Below are 23,327 nucleotides of genomic sequence, written 5' to 3'. Positions count from 1 at the left end.
CAGCTTAACTCCTGTTTCTCTTCCCGGTTTACTAATTTGTCGGGTGTGCCTCAAGGCAGCAACATGGGACCCCTACTGTTTGTGCTGTTTTTCAACGCTATCGCCCCGCTGCTGTAATGTAATGTACGCTGATGATTTGAAATGGTATTCACCAGTTCATTCTATATATGATTGCATGCAACTTCAGAGGCTTTTGGATATGTTCGCTGACTGGTGCAGAAAAAACTGGCTGGTCATCAGCATCCCGAAGTTCCAAGTAATAACTTTTCATCGCATCGCCAGTCCAATCTTCTTCAACTACCAAATAAATGAACACGTAATTTCGAGAGCTGACCAAGTCAATGACCTCGGAGTACTGCTTGATGCCAAGCTTACGCATCCTCACTGTCTGAAGGCGCTATGCTGTTCCCTGGTACGTGCACTGATCGAAAATGCGTGCATAGTTTGGTGTCCTTATCAGCTGGCATGGCATCTGCGTAAGGAACTTGCGCTACGAGACTTACCTTGGCGTGATACAGCAAATCTACCACCATATCCCGAACGTTGTCGTCTTCTGGGATTTTAAGTACTCTAGCGGCATAGGAAGGTTCAGCAAGCTGTATGTGAAGCAAAGATCCTAAATGGCGAGATCGATTCGCCGACAATTCTATCTGCTTTGAGCTTCCGTGCATCGCAGCGCTCCGTCCGATCAACCGGATTACTGCAGCCGAGTTTTCATCGAACAACTTTTGGATGCAACGAACCAATAATTGCATGCATTCGAACTTTCTCTGCAGTTGAAACCCTCTTTGAGTTCGGCGAACCTTCACCTAAGTTTACACAGAAATTATCTAACAGTAGTTTTTTATAAGCATGATTATAATATTCAATAAGACAACTGTGCCAGATGAATTTTACAATCAAATAAACAAATAAACAAACTATGAATCGAGCGAAGGCATGCATAGATTTTTCCGCATTGATTGTTAATAAGACCATCCCGCTGGAGATCTGCTTGAAACAAAAGATCAAGGTTTTCAAAACATGCTAAGTTTCGATTACGCGTTGATTTGATCCATCTATCATATTAATATCCACGATAAAATTTAATGCGCATTTGCCGCACAACTACGGAGACTACTAAAAATTTATTAATTATGGGATATTTTAAACTTTTCTGCTTACGGATGTATTTTCTAGTTAACAAAGCTGGTTAAAAGGAGAACCAAAACTTCTGGTTCTGGTGAAGCTCATAGTTTTATAAGCAATTTTATGAAATTACTCATGAAACCCACTAAAGCAACATAATAAAACTTAGAATTGTTACTTGGGCGGTCAAATGGCTGGAACAAACGGCATCTAGTCTCGTTTCGCAGGAAGGAGAACAACTGCGTCCCTACAACAGCCGAAGAATCTGCCGGAGCCTCATACCTTCATAGAGTGCTTCCAGGACAGTATCGACAGTATCCATCTGCTAAGTGCTAGTTGTTAAAAAACGGGGCTTACACAGGCTCCGCAGTTACTCGATTCCTCGAAACATACTGTCAATTAACTGATTAAATATCCATTATAAATGATACACCGTGCCAAAAAATCCGCTAGGCAGATTAAAAAATAAGGTGGGGGCGCCAATATTAATCCCATTGCCTATATTGGTTCTATTTTCACTATAAGTTTTGATCTACATGAGTAAACAATTGGCTTAGAGTTTTTCTCACTTGAATGTTAGTTCCATCCATGTTTCAATTAAAAAGCGCTGAAAATACGGTTAACATAACATTTTAAAGTAAAGCAAAAAAAAACCAGCAAAACTATAAATCAAACTATAATTTAACGTTTAGTACAGTACGTTCAGTTCAGTACAGTACTTTAAAAAAAAATCCGAATACATTATACTAACAAAATGAAATGGGTTTAACGATAACGTACATGCAAAAAAGGTTTTGTATATTACTCGAAATAACAGCTTTCTTTTTCCACAATTTTCTTAATGCAAGAGAGAGCAAAACAAGAGCCATACTAATATTTGTATTCGACCCTGCTAAGCCTATGAACTTTATATGAATGAAGATATGAAAAAAATTACCATCAGAGCAGAAATCATTTCCAACTTATCCACCTAACAACTTTTACTTAGAAACTATACCTATCACTCACGTCGGTAGAATTTCACGTTAAACATCACCGAAGAAACCGTAAAGTCAATTGACTCTGGCCAAAATCAGCACAACCAGAAGATGGTCAGCGAGCGAACATATGAAAAAATAAAAAAAGTAAATCAACCATCCAAAAGGAAGAAAAAACATAAGTAGGAATGGCCAAGGAACGAAACGTGGGAACCGGGGATCAGGTCCTTAATTTTACTGTGGCCTGTCCGGTTGTGGCTGCTGCTGCTGCTGCTGTCGACGGTTATTTTTCGACAAATCCGAGTCGGCGTTTTTCAGCTCCATGGCCAGCTTGTAGCCCAGCTCCGGCCGACGGTCTCGACCTTCCACCATCGCTTTAACCTATCAACATCGCCGCGCGGATGATGAAGTATGCACCGGAAATGAAGAGAAACGAATGGGAAAATGTATACTTTATAATGCTGCTAGGAAACTCTTTCCCCCTAAATTACGTGGACTTTCTCCCACTGTGCCACACAGTATGAGTGCAATTGGTGCCCGTGCATGAATCTGGACTCGACCGAACTCAATTCCGTCCGCTACGTTATGTTACGCGCAAAAGATCCCGCAAACGGCAGCACCAGCAGTCGGAGGCGGTGGCATCTGCTGCGCGAGAGGACCGGATGTTTATTAAAATTGGCAATTTAGTTAAGAGCAAGCAGCACATGACGCGATTGAGTTCTGGTCGGCCACTGTGTGGCTCCGAACGAGCCCGCAAGTTTTCTGCTCTGCTGGCACCAGACCAAATGACTGAATGTTTTAAACATGATGACAACCCACCAGCACCATCAGCCAGTAGATTGAAATGGGGGAATGTTAATTCAATTGGGTGGGGTTGAATTTAGTGATAAATGGTGAGTTGAATGAATGTTTTTTTAGTTTCACAAATGAATTGGTCTTGCAAATGTTAAACGTACCTCTCGAGTATTGATGATAACTCCATTGTTCGATATGACTGTCTCCTTCGTGCTTTCGATGTCGTTGACGTCGACACCTCGGCAGCAGTCGTCTATCAAAATCGTTCTGTAGCCAGCCGACAGGGCGTCAATCGCGGTTGCACCTGCAAAACGAGGAGGTGGAAAACAACCGGTAAAACCAAATATTCAAGTTCCTTCAAAAGCATTTTCTTTTAACTTAATCAACTCACCAACGCACACATCGTACGCAAGCCCGCACACGTAAATATCCGTGGCGCTCTTCATTCTCAGCTGACTGCACAGGCTCGTGTCGGACAGTTTTTTGTTGTCCCAAAAAACTGAGTACGAATCAACTTCCGGATTGGTACCCTTGTACACCTTGATGCCGTGATCGACGATCTAAAAGTGCCAGCCAGAAGAGTTTGAGAGCTATAATGGATTGAGTCGAAATAAAATTGTTTAGAGGTACCTTCAGATCCTTGTGCAGTTCGGAACCCCAGGAATCCTGCACGCAATGGCGTGGCCACAGACGCTGCTTCATCGGTGGTGGACCGGCAAAGATGACCGTATCGTACACCTGCGCATTGTCGGCATTCAGCTGTGAATGATGTGAAAAGAAACGTTAATTTTGTTCCATTTGATGTAGACGCATGGTGGTTTTCATTGGACTTAATAGAATTATTCCACTAAATATTCACGAGTGTTATTAATGATTCTACTTTCGTTATCCGTTATTTGAAAAATTGTTAATAAAAACTAACGAATAGATGGTTACGTTCATGGCTACAAGAACGACTACTTTTCTCGCTGTAGATAATATAACTACTTCAGATAATAAAATGTAATAAAAATCAACTTTTTTTTAACTCACCGGACTGGTCGGATGGATGGGCCGCTGTTTGATGTTGTCGATGAACGAAACGTGATCACTCGGGTGCCAATCGAGCGAGTAGAACACGGAATCAAAGTCCACCGTATCCAGGAGCTTGTTTATCGGGTCAATTACCTGCACCCGGGAGGGGGGGGGGGGGCGCACCGGAACCGAGAACGAAAAGGGAAAGAATTTGACACCATTAATTTTTATGCCACTCGCTTCCGGGACGACGGATGACGGACAATAGGCGGCACACGCCAGCCACCTTCGTCTCCAGCGCCCTTCATCGCTTCGTGTGGTAGCGGTAGGGGTAGGACATGCACCCACCGAATACCGATGGCATGTTGGTTGATAAGCGCGCACAACAATTGCTGCTTGGTGCTCGGTAATGGGAATTCGGAATTGTTTAAGTGTGCCAACATGTTTCCGCGTCGGAACGTACACAATGATTACTGTTCACGAAATAGTCGCCCATTTTCGAGACTAAAGACGTTCACATACCTACAACATATGCAGGAACGTTTCGGAACAACACCTGCGGCTCGAGAAGGGAAAACCAGAACCGCGCCAAACAAAGTTGAAAAATAGTCACAGCGGTTTCCATTCATTTGCAGCTGAAATAAATCCAACGAATGGAAGCTATTCCACGATGTACAGCCCACTCGCGCTGGTTTCCGCAAATAGTTACTGTTTTCTATGCACTTGGTTAGGGCTGGTAGCACATGTAGCTGAATTTATTAAATTCTGTTCTCGCTGTTGGTTGGCAAGGATCAAGCGTATGAGGTATGATAACAGTCGCTTATTTTGCCCAGTTTTGTCGAATTTAGTAACAACTGGAGCTATGTACGGGCTACGATTGTTAGAGAACTGCAGCCGGAAACATGACAAAATTGTACTGACAAATTTCTTAGCACGACTAAACATGAAGAATAAACGAGATATTTAATTCAATGGTGTTTCGCTACAATTTTACACTCTAAATAGAAGAAGAAATGTGTTTAAACAAATGCTTTGGTATCTAGAATTTGGGAGAATCTCACACATCCTGAAAAACTACTTAAACTTAAAAAATATCAACACTTGTGTTCCAGACACGACCGTATAGATGGGATAGAACTATGGCCTGCCTCTTCCACCGATAGTAAAAGTACTATGTTTGGTAAAAACTTTATACGAAGGTTCAATTCTGATTCAGTTTCGCTAGAAAGTGTAACCGAGCCTTTGTCTTTCGTTGCAAGAAATGAAATTTCGGTTGAATCTTTCCTGGTTACCACTGAAAACGTGGCAAATGCTATTTGCAAAACGAAACAATAGTACTGCTCGGGCCTGATAATATTCCTGCTGCCTAACTGGAAAAACGCTGCAATGCTCTGAAATTTCCAATCTCTTTACAAAAGCGAATCTTTCCTGAATGCTGCATCGTTTCAGAAAGGTAACAAGCATGGTGTGGAGCACTACCGTGGAATCACTTCATTATATGCTTGCTCTAAGATATTTGAAGCCACTGTCTATGACCATCTGCTGTTTCATGTGAAAAGCTACATCTCTACTTTACAGCATGGCTTTTATGCTGGACAATCAGTCTCAACCCATTTACTGGAGTTTACGTCGCTTTGTCTGCGTACAATGGAACAGGGCAATCAGATCGATGCCATTTACAATGATCTGAAAGCGGTATTTGATCGAGTCGATGATGATATCTTATTTGCTAAACTTGACAAATTGGGGTGTCAACTAATTTGCTTTCGTGGCTTAGCTCATATCTACGCAATCGTAACATCGCCGTTAAATTGGGTCCCAGTCAATCGATTTGGTTCTGGAGTTCCTCAAGGTAGCATTTGAGGACCTAGGCCATTCTCGCTGTTTGTGAACGACGTCACTCGGCTGTTGCCTCCTGGAGCAAACAAGACTGTGCTACGCTGCGTTTATAAACGCTGGTGATACAAAAATTTACCTGCCAATTGAAACCATCACAGATTGTTTGCAACTTCAGAAATTGGTCGATTTGTTTGTGAAATAGTGGAACTCTAACCGTATGCTTATCAGCGTTCACAAATGGCAACTCTAATCGTATGCTTATCAGCGCACAGTAGTCCCATTGCACTGTGGTCCAGCAAGCCAAATTAAGTGGAAAAAATTGTTTACTCAGTAGTCGTTGATTTTAGACTATTTACGTCTTAGCAACAAAATCTTGATTTAGGATGCCGCTTTTTTTGGCCTGAGCTATTTTAGGGTGACCCTTAAATTAACCAAGATCCAGAAGTTATCTTCAAAACGAAACAAGATAGGGCGATATTCACTTCAACAATTTTATAGCTTGAAGTATACTCAAAATACTTTTTTAGCGACCACCCCGCTTTTGCCAACACCCTGTGCTGATTTACTTATGTCAAGAAACATGTACGCTAAGTTTAATCAAGAACAGTTAAGACCTTGCGGAGTTATGGCGCAACTCGTTTACTTTTATATACTTAAATATGTTAAAACCACACATATTCAAAGTTGATTTATTTGAGATAGACAAAAATCCACTCTCCAGTTTTTTGATATCATACACAAAAAATCACGATCATTCAAACGCAATCAACCGATTTTAATTCTGCTTGCACCTTTCTGAGATACTAACATTTGAAAACGGCCTATTTTTATCATAAAAATTAATATAAGTGTAGAAGTAAAGTAGATAGCCAATTTCTTTTTTCACCAAAAGTTGCGTCTTATTGAGCCTCAAAAGTCATTTCAGGAAGTGTTTTGCGAGAATTGCAAAATAAAAAAGTTATAGAGAAAAATCGCAAAATAGCAGGGTCACCCTAACTCAGGAAAATCGCTCTAATATGGAAACGGTTCGAGATAGAAGGATTTCGTCTTCTGCAATATTACTCAAAATACTTCAAGCTATAAAATTGTTGAACTAAATATCGCTCTATCTTGTTTCGTTTTGAAGATAATTTTTGGATCTTGGTTAATTTAAGGGTCACCCTAAAATAGCTCATGCCAAAAAAGCGGCATCCCAAATCAAGATTTTGTTGCTAAGACGTAAATAGTCTAAAATCAACGACTACTGAGTAAACAACTTTTTCCACCTAATTTGGCTTTCTGGACCATAGTGCATTGGTATCAAAACACACGTTTTTTAATTGCGCCGAAATGGTTGATTATTCTGGTTAAGTATGTTCAGAGAAATTTCTCAGCATTAGAAACTCTTTCCTGTGGCATGAACGATTATTTGATTAATGCCCCTAAAAGTAAGATAAAAAATTTATTTTTTGCACAGTAAGAGATGTTCTACAAAATTTTTGAAAAGATTATTATAAAGAACTTTACTAAAGAAAGTAACTTTCAAGCTATTACAGTTTTAGAGATAAGGAACAATTTTTTCGTAGACTTTACATCCATTTTTTGAACCACAGTTCTTTCTACAGTATTTATACACATTTGACATGTTCGGCAAAGGTTTTCAAACAGTCAAATTACATATTTTTCTAGAACATAGTAACTTGCTATCGTCAATATTTGCGGAGAAAATTAAATTTTTCGTTTAAAAATCATACAATTTTCAATAGCAATAACTCCTAAACATGCAAACATATTCAAGCCATTTATTACCCACTAGTTGAGCCCGAATCTTACGATCCGGAAATTATAAATGTCTGTTCAGAATTCCGAAAACTGCGGATACATTCCATTGACCAGTGTTTGCGAAGATGTTTAATCTTTGTATTAGTTCTTTGAGTTCTTATATGGCACAATATAGCTCTACGATGTTGTACATAAAACTGCTTAGAAAATTCTTGATCGTTTGCTATCATTAACTCATTTATTAAAATTTTGCGACTTTGTCCGGTCTGATTTAAGGGGGGACCCTACTCTGGAAAGTCGGAAAAATCGAATTTTCTTTTTTTCTTTGTTTGTTTGTGTGCTGGCGGTACGTGTATCTCAGAATCTAGTGGACCGATTTGGCTGAATTTTTTTTTCTGCATGTAAAAATGAATTACCTTAAATTGTTACGTACCGTTTTATGATGTCTCAGTTTTTAATTTTTTATGAGCTGGCGATTTTTGATGGAAAAACACCTTTCTTTTGGAAAAATTGCCGCCATTTTGGTTATTTTTCGAATTTTCAAAAGCCGCTGCGTAACAATTTAGGTATTGACCTAAAGCTTCAAAATCATCCTTGAAATCTGTACTACGATACTTCAATGGCTCCCGGTACGTTCCGCCAGCAAAGAACTATTTTCTAGAGGGCATTCACGCGCCCACCTGCCACCAGCATAATAATCACTATTCTGGCATCCAAAAAATACAAAGTATATCTTCAAATATACCTTAACTAATAACCAAAATTCCCCAACACTTAATTATACTTCTAGCACCTGAAAATTTTTTACGAAAATCTATTGTTTTTCGGTCTTCTAGAGTAGGGTCCCCCTTTAACACCGCCCATATGATATCGGGACAAGCAATCGAGTTGAGCAAGCGAATCGAGCAGTCAAATCAAGCAATCGAGTCAAGCAGTTGGGTCGAGCAGTCGAGTCGAACAGTCAAGTCGAGCAGTCAAATCGGGCAGTCTAGTCGAGCAGTTTAATCGAGCAATTAAGTCGAACTGTCGATTCAAACAGAAATCAAGCAGTCGAGACGAGCAGTCAAATCGAGTAGTCTAGTCGAGCAGTTGAATCAGTCAAGCAGTCCAACCGAGCAGTTGAGTCAAGCAGTCGAGTTAAACCGAGCAGTCAAACCGACCAGTTTAATCGTGCAGTTAAGTCGAGTAGTCCAGTCGAGCAGTTGAGTCGAGCAGTCTAGTCGAGCAGTCGGGTCAAGCGGTTCAGTCGATCAGTTAAGTCGAACAGTTGAGTCGAGCAGTCTAGTTGAGCAGATGAATCATGCTGTCCAGTCAAGTAGTCCAGTCGAATCGAGTAGTTAAGTCGAGCAGTCCACTCGAGCAGTTGAGTCGAGCTGTTCAGTCAAGCAGTCAAGTCGATCTGTCCTATCAAGCAGTTGAGTGGAGCAGTCGAATCGAACAGTTCAGTCGAGCTGTCTAGTCAACCAGCTGAGCAATCGAGCAGTCCAGCAGTCGACCAGAGAGGTGACTGAGAATACAACCAATTGCTACGAAAGCATGACGTCCTGTCAGGGACCTGTTTTTAGTTAGCGATAAACCTCTTATGCCGTCCTGTTAGAGACCTGGTTTTCGGTACAGACATGAGCCTCTTATATAAATAGATGTTTTTCTATCAGACGGTCCCTTATGTTATTGCCAATATTTTTATTGCAAACGACGTTATGCTAAACAGCATTATGCGAAATGACTTTAGGTTAATTTGGTGGCCATAGAAAGGCAAACTTTTGTAAATTATGCCTAATGGCCATTATACCTATAATCTAATATGCTTACTGTTCATTTGCCTAATGTCTATTATGCCTATCATCTATTATGCCTAATATCCGTGATTTTTACATGCCGGACTATCCGTGATTTTTACATAACAAATGTTTACAATATGGAGAATTGTTCATTTTATTATTTACGACATAACGGCCTTCAAGCTCTTCATTTCCTAACAAAATTTTTCGACCGTATGATATTTTAAAGAAGCTGAAGCCACTCGGAAAAAAGCGAAAGATTCATCTTTCGTACTATCAAGCGATACAAGGAAATTGGTTCTTGGAAAATACTGCCCAAACCTGGCCGTAAACGCACTGTAAGGACACCAAAAGCCATCAAACGTGTAAGAGAGCGAATTCGACGAAAACTATCAGATCAGAACAATCAGATCGGTCTGGACGTGGCCAAGGAACTGGAAAATTTGCCATCAACGCAGTTTGAAAGATGATCTTCGATTAATAGGAGTGCCTACAAACGATAACAGCGCGCCGGTTCCCGATCTCGAAGAGATTCGGCGAGAAAACGGTCAGCTGAGGAATAATAGAGCCACCGGAAAGGATCGACTTTCAGCAGAACTCTACAAAAATGGCCAAGAACCGCAAGTAACGGCACTTCATTGGATAATTTGAAGGATTTGGTAGGAGGAGAAACTACCGGAGGAGTGGATGGAAGTAGTGGTTTGTCCCATCTACAAAAAGGGCGATCTGCAAGATACTGTAATAACCGCGGCATTGCGCTGGTCAACGCCGCCGCTTACAAGGTGCAATAGCAAAAGAATTCCTACCTACTACGGATGAAATTTTTTACTCTTCGACAAATCCTCTATTTTAAAAAAGATGGGTTTTTATGCCACTTAGAGGAGGGATAGCATATTCTACTCAAAGTGGCTTTTCCCAGCCACAAAATATTTCATTTAGACCAAGTGTCGGTTGAAATCATGATTAATAAATAATAATAATAAAAGTAGCCTACGCAGACGACCTCGACAACATTACTAGAAACCTTGGGATGGCGGAAGCAATCTACGGCAGACTAAAAACGGAGGCAAGGAGGATTGGGTTACAAATCAATGCGTCGAAAACCAAATATATGATAGGACGAGACTCCAGAGAAAACAACGTTCGCCACCCACGGACAGTGATTATTGACGGCGATGAATTGAAAGTAGTTGATGAGTTCGTATATATGGGATCTGTAGCCACTGCCGACAATAATTCGAGTAAAGAAATTCAATGACGCATTCAAGCTGGAAGTTGAGTCTACTTTTGCCTTCGCAAGGCGTTTCGATCAAGGAGCACACGCCGGCCGCCGCCCAAAGCTGATAATGTACAACATGCTAATCAGACCGGTTGTCCTCTATGAACCAGAAATAGAGGGGCCCAACGTACAAGATGGCTCGACCAGGTCGAAGCCGACTTGCGTGTGTCGATACGCTCAACGAATTGGCGACGAATAGCCCAGGACCGAGTACAGTGGAGGGAAGTTTTTGATACGGCTAGAGCCACCCCCGGCTTTCGGCTGGTAGAAAAAGTTATGCTTCGATTGATTCCATACAAAAACACATCGGACACGGTCTGACTGAAAAGTAGAAAGTTGCAAGAGTCGAAAGATGTCGGCAGCTGGTCAACCGAAATGGTGATTGTGAAAATCTGTTTTTGGACAAAAAAAAGCAAAATGGTCGGATGTATGCAGCACATCTTTTTGATATTTCTCGGGACAAACTGGTTGTTCAAAGGTTACAGAATGTTTCCAGGGTGATGGTATGGATGGATGTTTCTCCAAAAATTTGGAGGTTCCATTGCTGTTCATTGAACCTGGTGCTAAAATCAACACTAAATATTATATCAATCATGTTTTGAAGAATCATCTGCTGCCTATTGTCAAAACACACCACAAGAATCCAGCAAACTACTTCCAACAAGATTCTGCACCGTCTCACCAGGCTAAAGCTACACAGGCTTGGTGTGAGGATAATTTTGATTTGAATCTTCTCGATTTCTATGCATGATGTTACATGTTAGGCAAACAAGGAAGCACCAAAGCATTGACTGTGGATACTTTTAAGCAACATTTGAAGAAGATTTGGGACGAATTGCCTCAGGATATCGTACGTGCTAGCTGTAACACTTTTCAACAACCAATTCTGTCAATTACGATCGCAACTGGAGACGGAACATGCACTACCGAGCAAGTAGTGCTAGTGAATGAGTGAAGCTTCTCGTCAAGCCCGGTTTACTTTAAGACCTTAAACCCTAAAAAATCATCAATTTTAATTCTGAATCCACAGACATTCTAGTAGTACATCAGCGACGGTTTGATAAAGTTGTGTTGCGGACCAGCCGCTGAACTGGAAGTTGAACACGCGTCCCAGGCGGAAGAGTTGCCCAGGCGGAAGAGTTGCCAAAGAAGAATTTACACTTGCCTGGATTGGGATTTTCGGAGCTCACTTCTTTTGTACAGGCATACAAGCGTTCTTTTTTTTATTTGAAACCAAATCATCCGTTTGATTTTAAACTATCAAAATCTAAAAATGGCTCTCATTTTCAATCTCAAACTAGCAACCCATTTCGAAGCATTCAGCTGTACCGTTTTCTTTACGACTAAATTCCATTAGCTTTCGTGTTTTAAAAACTTTTTATTTATCACAAACAGCAATCGAAACATGATTTCAAACTTTGCAGCACAAACATATATGGGAAAATGTTCTACACTTCATGTAGGGTCGTCAGTTGGTACTGCATACCGATTGTAAATCATTTTTCCAACAATAGCTGAAACAATAAAAGCGATATGTTGAACACGGTCGAACTAACATACGTTCGAACAAACGAATGCACCGGTGGCGGTGCATCCTACAGATTTGGTCGACACGTGTATCACTGCAATGGAACCAGCAAACTGGTTCATGTTTCGCTCATCACAATGGAAAAGTTGCTCTTTTTGCCAAATATATGATAGATAGCAAATGTGTTAGTTTCGAGGAACAGCTAAAAGCTCTCAGTGCTTACATAAACTAGGCGCTTTTTGATTCCATGATAATATCGGTTTTATTGTTTTATAACCAGACCAAATTGTAGTGAAGCCTCGAGTTACTTTTATTCTATCAATGAATATTTTTGCAAAATTTTATCTTTCAATTTCAAAGTATAATTATTGCAGGTAGAATAAATCGGCCCAAATGATGGATCAATTTATATTAGAACGATTTTTGCGCTCCTATTCATAGGTCCGTTTATAGAAATAACATGACTTGTACAATTTTCTATTCGATTAAAAACGCCTTTCGACGCCTGCAGCTGTTCGCAAACATGCACATCGTCAGTTCAGCACCGGTAGAAGGCGTCGGTTCGCCTCTCATAACATAATAATGTGTTCGCTTTTTATCGCCGCCTTATAGCAGCACTAATCGTTCTCACCGAAGGTACAACCTTTGACACGGCAGTTGAAAAAGTTTTCAAAGAAATATTAAAGCCTTCACAGGGGCCATCTCAATTGGTTCCAGATTGTCATTTTAGCAATTTCATGCTAAAGTCTTTGTGCTATTGTCAAACTGCTAGATCGACTTGTCTGTGGCTCACGGGTGAAAGGCATATTACTGACCGGAACCGGACGCTACAGGAAGGAAACTGCTCACAGCAATTTCACAGCTCACCTTCGAGCAAAATGAACCATCAAAAAGTGGGAGAGGGGGGAACTTCCAGCACAAAGAAACTCATCGCTACGAAAGGATTTTACCACGGATCCAACGTCGAACGTTGTACGAACCTTCTGTTCTACAATCGCATAGGTATGGGGGGATTAGGCAGCAATAAGCCTTCAGCCAACCGTTTGCCCAAGCCAATCAAGATTACCAGCCCAGAAAGGAAACGGAACGAGATTTCGCAAACAGATTAATTCATTATAATTCATCACGCAGGGGGGAAGGACTCTGGCACTGGCACACATTCGAAACCGAAACCGAAACCGACGCAACCGGGGCTGCCACAATGAATTCATAAATATTCATTTACGTGCAGTTTTCCGTTTCACCGCAGCCGGCAGCACTCCGAAAGGAACGGATTAATTCGAGTGTAAATTGGTTTGGTTCTCTCCTCGGTCAGCTCGAAACCGGGGACTGGCTGCGCCAGTTCCCACGCATTTGGGTGTGACCACACTTTTAACAAATTCCATTAACAGCGGATCTACTAGGTCTCTGTCTTAATTAACAGCCGAGACCAATATCGTTACAATATTCAATGATTTTGTGAAAGTTTCATTTATGCCAGTCAATCTACTTTCCAGGTAGTTTAAAAGGTTATGGACCAGAACGAAACTAATAGGGCCAACTTTGCGTCGCAGTCAGTCAATCGTGAATGCCATTTGCATATCTGCTGGTAATAAATAGTAGGTAGTAGTAGGTCTTACCTCCAAGCCGTTCTGCTGAGCGCTGCAGTTGCTGATGTTGAGTGAACCGCTGATGAAATCGTTCTGCACATCCACTACCAGAAATGCACTGATTGGCCGTACGATCTAGCAGTATGCGATGGAACATAGAAGAGAGACAGAGAAAGAAAAGTTGTGAATTGTGACTTCGAAGTTTGAAGCTCCGTATCATCGAATCTGGAAATAATCAATATTTGGTTTAGTTTCTGTTTGTTCAACATTGATTGGGCAGCGCACCCAGGATGACTATCGACAAGTCAATTAAATTTTCGGTTCATTCAGTATGCATTATTGAGGTTTCACTTTAGTTCGGCAGACAAAAGGAGTAACCGTAAACCAGGTAAGCTAGGTTCGCTTTCAACGATGGATGCACATCGATGATAGAAGAATCTAGGTTAGGATGAATTATGGATGGGATGGGGATTCAGTGGGATTATTCGTAGATGCAACTGAGTGTGGTTTTCAGCTATGATTTATAAAGTATCACATTTGGTTTGCTGAATAGAACATTATATTTCTTTCGTTTATGACCATATCGTGAATCGCATTACGTATTAGTTTTATTCGAAAAGCTCCCAATTAGATTTTTATAGCCAGTTGGTCAGTGGTTTCAATAAAAAAGTGCAAAAACTTTTATTTACTAGTCAAAGGTAATTTTCTGAAATTTGACTCTCTTAAGCAGTCATTTCCTTCAAAAGCGATATCAATGAAATATTTCAAAGATTTTCATATAGATGGATCGCCCAGTAAGCTGAGCAATAAGGACCACTCAGCTTACTTTACGATTCTTACTTTCCATCCCCGTCGTTCCTTTCCGGTCTCCTTTCCACTTAAACAAAAAAGGGAAAACCATAAAAGAACACCCAGTGCCAGTACCGATCGACCGCAGTCAAATGGTGCCAATGGCCGAAGGAGTCACACTATCACACTCGAAGAAACGATGTCAACGATAAATTTACTTATCACATCTTCCGTCGCGTATTCATCACGTATTTGGAGAAAAGAGCATTCACCGCGGTGCAGTTTCCTATAGGAAACAAAGGAGGTTCTTTGTTATCCGCATCGTGGTATCTCGACTCGATGATAGCATATCTGAACGCTGCCGATTATTAGGTATATGGACCACCTTAGGAGGGCAGAGCAGATTGTCTTCGAATGCGCTCAATGGACTACCGAAAAGTATGTATTCGCAATTAACCTTCCTAATGCATTAGAAAAAAGTTACATATTATGCATTAAGGGTCGAAAACGACCCAAGTTTTGAAATTGCTCTCATTCATCCATTTTCAATCCGAATTTCGTTTTCTTTACCTCGTTTGAAAGCTATGGCAAAAAACTAGCACCCAAGGTATGTTGGGGAATATTTGTTGACTGATGGCCACTTCTGCGTCGGTTCCGGAACACCCACTACCAGGTCCCGGGGAACATTTTTATATTTTGAGATAATTCATTTTGCGGCACATCAAATCACATCGGCTTGATTAAATAAGACTGATGAAAATAAAATAAGGTCATTTAGAAGCCAAATGGCCATTTTACCATCGGTTCCGGACTATCCGGTATCCGGGTTTTGGGGACATTTTTGGATTACAGGGTAATTCATCTGCCCCGAGTTACCCCGTTTTACGGTTCATTATAAATACCGGATTATATGCGACTGACGCCCCATTATACTTCCATTGTTGTTATTTTATCAACGTGATGTGATTTGAGGTGCCGCATGGTGAATTATCTCAAAAGCCAAAAATGTCCCCCGAAACTGGTACCGGATGACCCAGTACCGATGGTAAAGTAGCCATTTGGCTTCTAAATGACATTGTTTTACTTCCATCAGTCTTATTTTATCAAGCCGATGTGATTTGATATATCGCATTATGAGTTATCCTGAAATACAAAAATGTCCCCAAAAACCGGGTACCGGATGTTCCAGGACCGATGCTGATGTGGTCATTTGCCTTCAACATGTGTTTATTATACTTTCAATAGTCTTATGTTATCAATGAGATGAAATTTGTCGTGCCGCAATAGAAATCATACTAAAATTCAAAAATGGCCTCAAAAACCAGGTACCGGATGTTCCGTAACCGATGGGGAAGTGGCCATTCGGGTCCAAAATGTCCCCATTGTACTTCCACTAGTCTTATTTTATCAAGCCAATGTGATTTGATGTGCCGCAAAATGAATTATCTCAAAATATAAACATGTTCCCCGGGACCTGGTAGTGGGTGTTCCGGAACCGACGCAGAAGTGACCATCAGTCAACAAATATTCCCCAACATACCTTGGGTGCCAGGTTTTGACCATATCTTTCAAACGAGGTAAAGAAAACGAAATTCGGATTGAAAATGGATGAATGAGAGCAATTTCAAAACTTGGGTCGTTTTCGACCCTTAATGCATAATATGTAACTTTTTTTGCTGTGGCTCTTCTAGATGTCGCTGAAAGCTGAAACTCCCCCACAATGCTAATTTTCCAAAGTTAGGAAAAGTCAGAAAATTTCAAGTCTCTAGCTCGTACCGTTACTGAGTATCAAGCTTTGTAAGTATGCCGATGGGTCGAAAACGACCCCAATGCACTAGGAAGGTTAAACAGGCTTAGTGAAGCTAATTACTTTTTCATATATTGACTCAAGTCAATATGTATGAGGAATTTTAAAATTTCGAAATTGTTAAGCATTGCACTGAATCAAAAACATAATTTCATCCCATGATTCGGGATGAATATTGTTTTCAGTTCTCATTTAGTTCCTGAATTTACGAGTCCATTCGCGTATTCAGTAATTAACCTGAGTTTGTGCTAACTCAAACTCGAAATTTATGAACGATAGGTGCCTAATATCAACTGCTATCGGAATAGTGCAAGTTTAGTCAATTACAATTTCTAACAGAGCTATTCCAACTGTATTCTATAGCTTGAAAATATCGTCGTCGTCGTCGTCATCGTCGGTATAGAGTATAGAATTGGGGTGGCTCGTAATGTTTCAAGCAACCGTCTGCATTAAACTCAATCCTGGGCCACAAGTCACCAATTTTTCATGCGTCTCAGAGGTCGTAAAGAGTCATCTTGCACGCTGGGATCCTCTGTTCCTGGTGCCGGTGGGGCTGTTTAAGATAACCGTTTTCGTCGCACTGTCGTCTGACATCTTTAAGACGTGTCCAGCTCACAGTAACCTACCGACTTTCGCCAGATGTACGGTTGGAATCTCTTCAAACAGAGCCTGAACCTCTTGGTTTATACACCTTCGCCACTCTCCGCTTTCAGTTTGCACTCGGTCCATATCTTTCGCAGCACATTCCGCTCGAACCCGACAAGGACGTGTATGTCCTCCGAGAGCAATGTCACAGCTTCAGGTCCGTAAACAACTATCCGTCTAATCAGGGTTTTGTACATTGTCAGCTTCGTACAGCGGCGTATGTTACTTGATCGTAGTGTTTTGCGAAGGTCAAAGTAGGCCTGATATATCGCTTGAACGCGCCACTGGATTTCCTTACTTATCTCGAAGACACTCGGGAATATCGCGAAAATCGACACGAAACAGATCACTCGATCCCTCTCGACAGCTCTCTGATCATTCTTTTGACTCGTTTGACCCATGCCAATGCCCGTAACATACGATAATTCCTCCGGAAGTTCCCAATTCACTTGCCCTCGAACACCACTAAGTTAGCTACGACACACCGGTACACCGGTACGGCTCACCAACGCCTGTCGCACTCGTCCGTCTGGTCCTGGAGGCAGCTCCTGAAGAACACCTCGACTCCAACCTTTTCCGTTCTTGCCTTCTATAACGAAGACTAGATCGTCCAGCTTCAACGGCTCCTGTTTCTCAAATCCCTTCGATCTTTGTTTTATCGTTCACCGACTTCATCAACTTTTTACAAACCTCTCCAGTCGCTCCCATATGTCACCCATGTGCGGCGCCGCTGCACAGTGGTCCAATCAGCGAAATACGTGATCGTGTGATATTGCGCCAAAACGTGAAGTTTTTCGCATATAGTTTTTCGCGAATTAATAACTTTGGGTAATTAATTCCCTTAAAAGTGAGATAAAAATTTATTTTCTCGTACATTCGAGATACAGGTTTCGTACTTTCGGCAAAGTTGTAGTAAATATCAATGCAAACAACTTTGTCAAAGACACCAAACTTGTATCTCTTCATGGAAATTATCTATGAAGTGTTATTCGTGGACAAATTTTGAATCCTGACTTATTTTGGTTAACTTTTACGTGTTCATAGTGTTCTAGAAAGTTGTTTATCTTACTAAAATCAACGTTTTTGTAGAACATTACTATAAGTGATTTTCTGCAGTTTCGGAGATTTTGAGCATTTTTGATGAAAAATAGTACTACTTTGAGCTTAAATATTTCCCAGGGTGGCAAATGGTGGTAGACCAAACAACTCGTACTTAAAAGTACATCAAAAAACCTTTAAAATCAAGTGTCAATCTGTTTGTATCCTCAAAAGCTATAGTTGTTTTAAAAATCCTTCACAGTCATGTTTATCGAACAATTAAAATGTACTTCGGATGCAATAAACGCCATTTTGTTTATGTTGACAATCTCTTTCTAACAAGTTGAGTTACCAGCAATTTTTTCGCCTATTTTCGAGTCGAAAATGAATGTAGACTCAAAATTAATTCTTCGCAATTAATAAAGCTTCCAAATAACTCACTTAAGTCTATTTTGTTCAATACCTTCGATTGGTGTCTTTACAAAAGATCCCACTCATAATGGGCTGGTACCAAATGGCCGAAACACGAATGGCCGATATCCAAATGGCCGAATTTCAACAACAGTCACAGAAGACCGAATTTTCTCGGAATGACTTTTTAGACTATTTAATTAGAAAACACGAATTGACAAGCAGTTAACAATTAACTTTACTCCAACAAAAAATAAAATCCTCACACTACATGTAACCGCTGAAACGGACGGTTACCGGTCGTTGCTAAGCACAAACCGAATAGCTATATGTCTATCAATCTGTGCAGTTGCAACAAATACAGTCAACAAAAATATATTCGCGCTGGCTAAATGTGCGAATGAATGATAGAATCAGGCATGCGTCATAACAAAACCTTGATATAAGACCACAGAGTATAGACGGCTTAGTGGTGTAATTGGTTAAACAACACGCTCAACTAGGGATTGGGAGCTGTGAGTTCGATTCTCACCTTCGCTAAGTCTATATTTTTGGCCTGATATCAAAAATTTTCAGTTTGCCAGAATCTACATTTCTCGCATTAAGCATTTATTCTTCCCCAACAGAAAAGTACAGCCGAAGGCTATACGTCGTTAGAAAAAAGAAAGAAAAAACAAAAAATAAAATAAGCAACACATCTTTTTGTTGTACTTTTAAGTACGAGTTGTTTGATCTGCCACCATTTGCCACCTTGGGAAATATTTAAGCTCAAAGTAGTACTATTTTTCATCAAAAATGCTCAATATCTCCGAAACTTCAGAAAATCACGTAAAATAATGTTCTACAAAAACGTTGATTTTAGCAAGATAAACAACTTTCTAGAACACGATGAACACATAAAAGTTGACCAGAATAACTCAGGGTTTAAAAACTGTTTTGAAGGGTTTGTCCATGAATAACGCTTCATAGACAATTTTCATGAACAGATACAAGTATGGTGTCTTTGACAAAGTTGTTTGTATTGATATTTACTACAACTTTGCCGAAAGTACTAAACCTGTATCTTGAATATACGAGAAAATAAATTTCGTATCTCATTTTTAAGGGAATTAATCACCCAAAGATTTCTCTCACAAGAAGGGGCTTATTATACCAAGAAATGTTCCTGAAGACATTATATGCGAAAAACTTCACGTTTCGGCGCTATATCAAACGATCACGAATTTCGCTGTTTGGACCACTGAGCGTTGGTGCCGCTTGGGCCGTGTCAAGTTCCTCGGCTGACTCCAGCGGTATACGAATGATCAATTTTGTTAGCGCTCAGAGCGTTTTCAACGGCTTGTGAAGATCTTCGTTGCATACTGTTCTTCAGAGTGGAATCATCTGCAGCAGAGTATCGTTTTCCGTCCGAATGTGAGCGCTGCTTCCAATGGCGCCGTCGAAGTTCGTTATGTGGTTATCTACAGCCCCCGACGATGCATCTCAGCTTGAACTTACTTGAACTATCGTTCAGACACACACGGCACAGCTTCCAACGATCATCGCCTTTCATCCGGTTCTGGTGCGACAGGTACGACAGGACGGTCCTACTGCAACCGATGATCTGTGCGCTGACAAACCTTGCGCGACTTCACTGATTTGACTCTCCATTTCGCTGTAGTTCTAAACCGCTCCATACTCCGTCTTACTTTAGGCCAAGGTGAGTTAAAATAAGTGATCTAGTTTTCACAGTTTGTAGAACAGAATTGCGCGGAGCGATTGGTTAGCAACCATCGACGTTGTTTATACATTCGACAGTTTCCGCTTTGAAAATTTCGGTGATCGTCAAGGGTAACCCAGTGGGGGTGAAAAACAAATTTGAACATTAGAAAACCTCTTTTGACTAACCTTCCTTTGGGTTTTTCCGGCTAGCTCTAATTTCATACTGGCCAGTGCTTAGAAATCTCATATTCAATTTATGTAATAGGCCAGAATTGATGCAATCAGGGATGGTTCGATCACTTTGACTCTATTTTGATACATTTGACAGTACCGTCTTAACGGGGCCAAATAAACAAAGTTATATATTGGACATTTGTAGAACAGGTTATTATCTATAATTTTGCTGAATAAGGTTTTGCTGTATCTTTTGTAGTTACGGCGCTACAATGCTAGTATCTTACTAGTGACTAAATGAACGTTCATTTAGTCACTGATGAGTTACTAGCGTTGTAGCACTGTAACTACAAGCGATACAGCAGAACTTTGATCAGAAAAATTGTAAATTAGAACTAGTTCTACAAATATCCCATACATAATATTATCATATTTGACTCGGCTGTGACGGTACTGTCAAATGAATCAAAATTGAGTCAAAGTGAGCAAACCATCCCTGGATGCAATATACTGCTCATTCTTTGCTGTTTCTAGTACAGATGAAATGAACTCAGCAATGTTAACCTGAAACCAACGATTCGAGCGAATCACTTGCGTTCATATTCTCTACATGCTGTTCTCTACATGCGTTCATTCTCGACAAGAGTGAATGAAATCAATTGTGAATCATTTATTTATTTTACACTGCCGATAACAGCGAACGAAATTACAGTTAACGTAAACATTGCTCCGCAATTTTACTTGATTTCCTTCAGCCAGGTTTTGGATGATTTTAAAAGGCAGGCAGTATAAAAAACTAAACTTTGAGATCTAAAATATTAGTCTAGAGCAAGAAAACTGACTGCCAGGTTAGTCGAGCAACCATTCAGCACTGCAATTCATTAATTAACTGTTTTGAAGGGTAGAAAACTGAGAAAGACAAACACTGTCAGCAATTCAGAAGTTATGTCCTTGAGTTGACAAATAGAATGCGTTTTATATTCGCCTTTATACAGGATTGTCAATTTTTTTTTGAGCACTGATGCTGACATTCGCTTCACAGGCATCCGGCACTATTTCGAAGAGGAAATCGGTGAAAGTCCTGAAGGTTACTTACTTATTTTCTCGCGTGAAACGCACCCACTGACGCTTGTCGTTGTCCCGGTGCTTTTCGTCAAGCTCTTGAATGAGTCACGCATTGATTAAATGTTGTTTAAGATTCGCTGCCTCCAAATACTCGCACAGCTGCTCGACGACTGCCCCAAAAGAAATGTGAATGCGGCCAGCTTTTCGGCTTTCGGTGGTTCCAATTTGTGTACTTTCTCCAGATGATTCTTAAGTTGTTTTTCTATAACTTTTGGAACTGATTTCGGTAAAAGCAGCTGTTCTCGAACCATCTCTAGAGCTTGACCTTTTAGAAATTCTTGTAGCCGCATAAGGTTTTCGATATCTGTGAACCCATAGGCTTCATTGGACGCTTGGTACATTCCAAACAACAAGGGTCATTCTGCCGTCTTTCCCGAGAAAATAGGTAAATTTTTGCTTTATCGATTTCACGCGACCAATTGCATCTTGGTCGGTTCGGCATGTATCTGCCCCTGCCCCTATCGACTCATTCGATCGGACTTCTTAGAGACTGTGCTCTTCTTCGTATTCTCATTTTTCTCCGAACCTTCATCAGATTCACCGTCCGATCTATCTTCAAACTTTCTTCGACATTGTTGTCGTCTTCTGTAATCGCTATCTTCTTAATGAACTTCTTCTTAATGAAGTTTCATCAAATTCTCCTTTATCTGCCTTTTCATCGTCGGACTCCCCCTTTTACTCGATGGCTCGATTGAACACCAGCTCTTTTCTCTTGATTAGTATGCCCATTTCCTGCTGCTGGTCCATCCGCTTTTGCTTCTCCTCCATCACTTTCAACTTGTTCTCCAAAGATGTCGAACGGTCGGATTTGATGCTGGAGTTATTACTACCTTTTTTGGAGCGGTGTAAACAGCTGGTCAGCATTGACTGTATCGTACGCTGCTTTGAAGTCAGTAAAGATGTGATGCGTGGGCACGTTGTACTCCCGACATTTCTGCAAGATCGGTCGAATGGTCGGAAAAATTTGATCCGTAGTGGTGTCGAGCTCCTAGGAAGTCCGTCTGATAATTCCCTATAAAATCTTGTGCTATCGGCGACAGCCAACGTTTTAACAGGATCTAGAAGATCTTGTAGGTGTCGTTTATCCACTGCCATGCCCAGGCTAGGTACGTTTCCCACCTTTTGTAACAAATTCAATGTATAACAAAATGATTTCTCAAGGTGCAACCGCGAAATCAGGAGTGGTCAATTCATTAAGCAATAAGTAGAATAATTGCGTAAAAAGTGATTCAATCTCAAACACAATTTTAAGTTTTCCAGCCTAATTTAAGTCTATTTACAAGTACGATTTGAAATTCAAATTCAATTCATTTTCTTGTCCAATAACAAGTTGAACTCAAATCTAATTTTCTTTCAATTTCAGCTCCGATTTTAGGCCCAATTTTAAGTGCACTTTAATGTATGATTTTAAGGCCAACGAAGTGTAATTGAGGTCCAATTTCAATGTCCCATTTTTAAGCCAACTTTTCGCCAAATTAATTTCATTTTCACCACCGATCTAAAATTTTAAGTGTAATTTTAAGGTCCAATCTTATGTCCATTTCCAAGTTTAATTTCAAATCGAGTCCAATCAAGTTCAAATTCAAAGTTTAATTTAAGCTCTATTTCATATCCAATTTAATGTCCCATTTCAAATTTAAATCCGAATCTAATTTAGTTCCACTTTCGCATCCAATGTCAGATCAAATTTCAAATGTTATTTAATGTCCGATTTTAGGACCAATCACAACTCTGATCCCAAGCGCAATTTAAAATCTAATTGAGGTCCAATTACAATGTCCCATATTAAGCCAAAGCAATTTCAATTTAACTTCGGCTTTCAAGGCCAAATTCAAGTCCCATTGAGGTTCAATTTCACGTCAAATTTTGAGTCTATTTTAATTCCACTTTTACCTCCGATCTCAAGTTTAATTTAAGTCTAATTTTAAACCCAGCATAATGTCTCA

General features: G+C 40.4%; 1 protein-coding gene across 2 annotated transcripts in view; it reads right to left on the bottom strand.

Moving 5' to 3' along the window:
* Positions 1 to 2,335: 2,335 nt before the first annotated feature.
* LOC128743048 (nicotinamidase) overlaps positions 2,336 to 23,327 on the bottom strand; it is an 83,711-nt gene continuing 62,719 nt past the window's right edge. For both annotated transcript variants that reach the window (XM_053839558.1, XM_053839557.1), the window contains exons 4-9: positions 13,722 to 13,826; positions 3,933 to 4,067; positions 3,531 to 3,659; positions 3,292 to 3,460; positions 3,062 to 3,204; positions 2,336 to 2,486 (exon numbers count right to left, since the gene is read on the bottom strand). In XM_053839558.1, the coding sequence (XP_053695533.1) occupies positions 2,340 to 2,486; positions 3,062 to 3,204; positions 3,292 to 3,460; positions 3,531 to 3,659; positions 3,933 to 4,067; positions 13,722 to 13,826 (828 nt within the window). In that variant the 3' untranslated portion in view covers positions 2,336 to 2,339. The remainder of the gene's footprint in view (positions 2,487 to 3,061; positions 3,205 to 3,291; positions 3,461 to 3,530; positions 3,660 to 3,932; positions 4,068 to 13,721; positions 13,827 to 23,327) is intronic.

The sequence above is a fragment of the Sabethes cyaneus genome, chromosome 3, assembly GCF_943734655.1.
Source record: "Sabethes cyaneus chromosome 3, idSabCyanKW18_F2, whole genome shotgun sequence".
NCBI classification, from domain to species: Eukaryota; Metazoa; Arthropoda; class Insecta; order Diptera; family Culicidae; genus Sabethes; species Sabethes cyaneus.
Note: the sequence above shows the minus strand (reverse complement) of the source record. Positions and strands in the feature narration are given on the sequence as shown.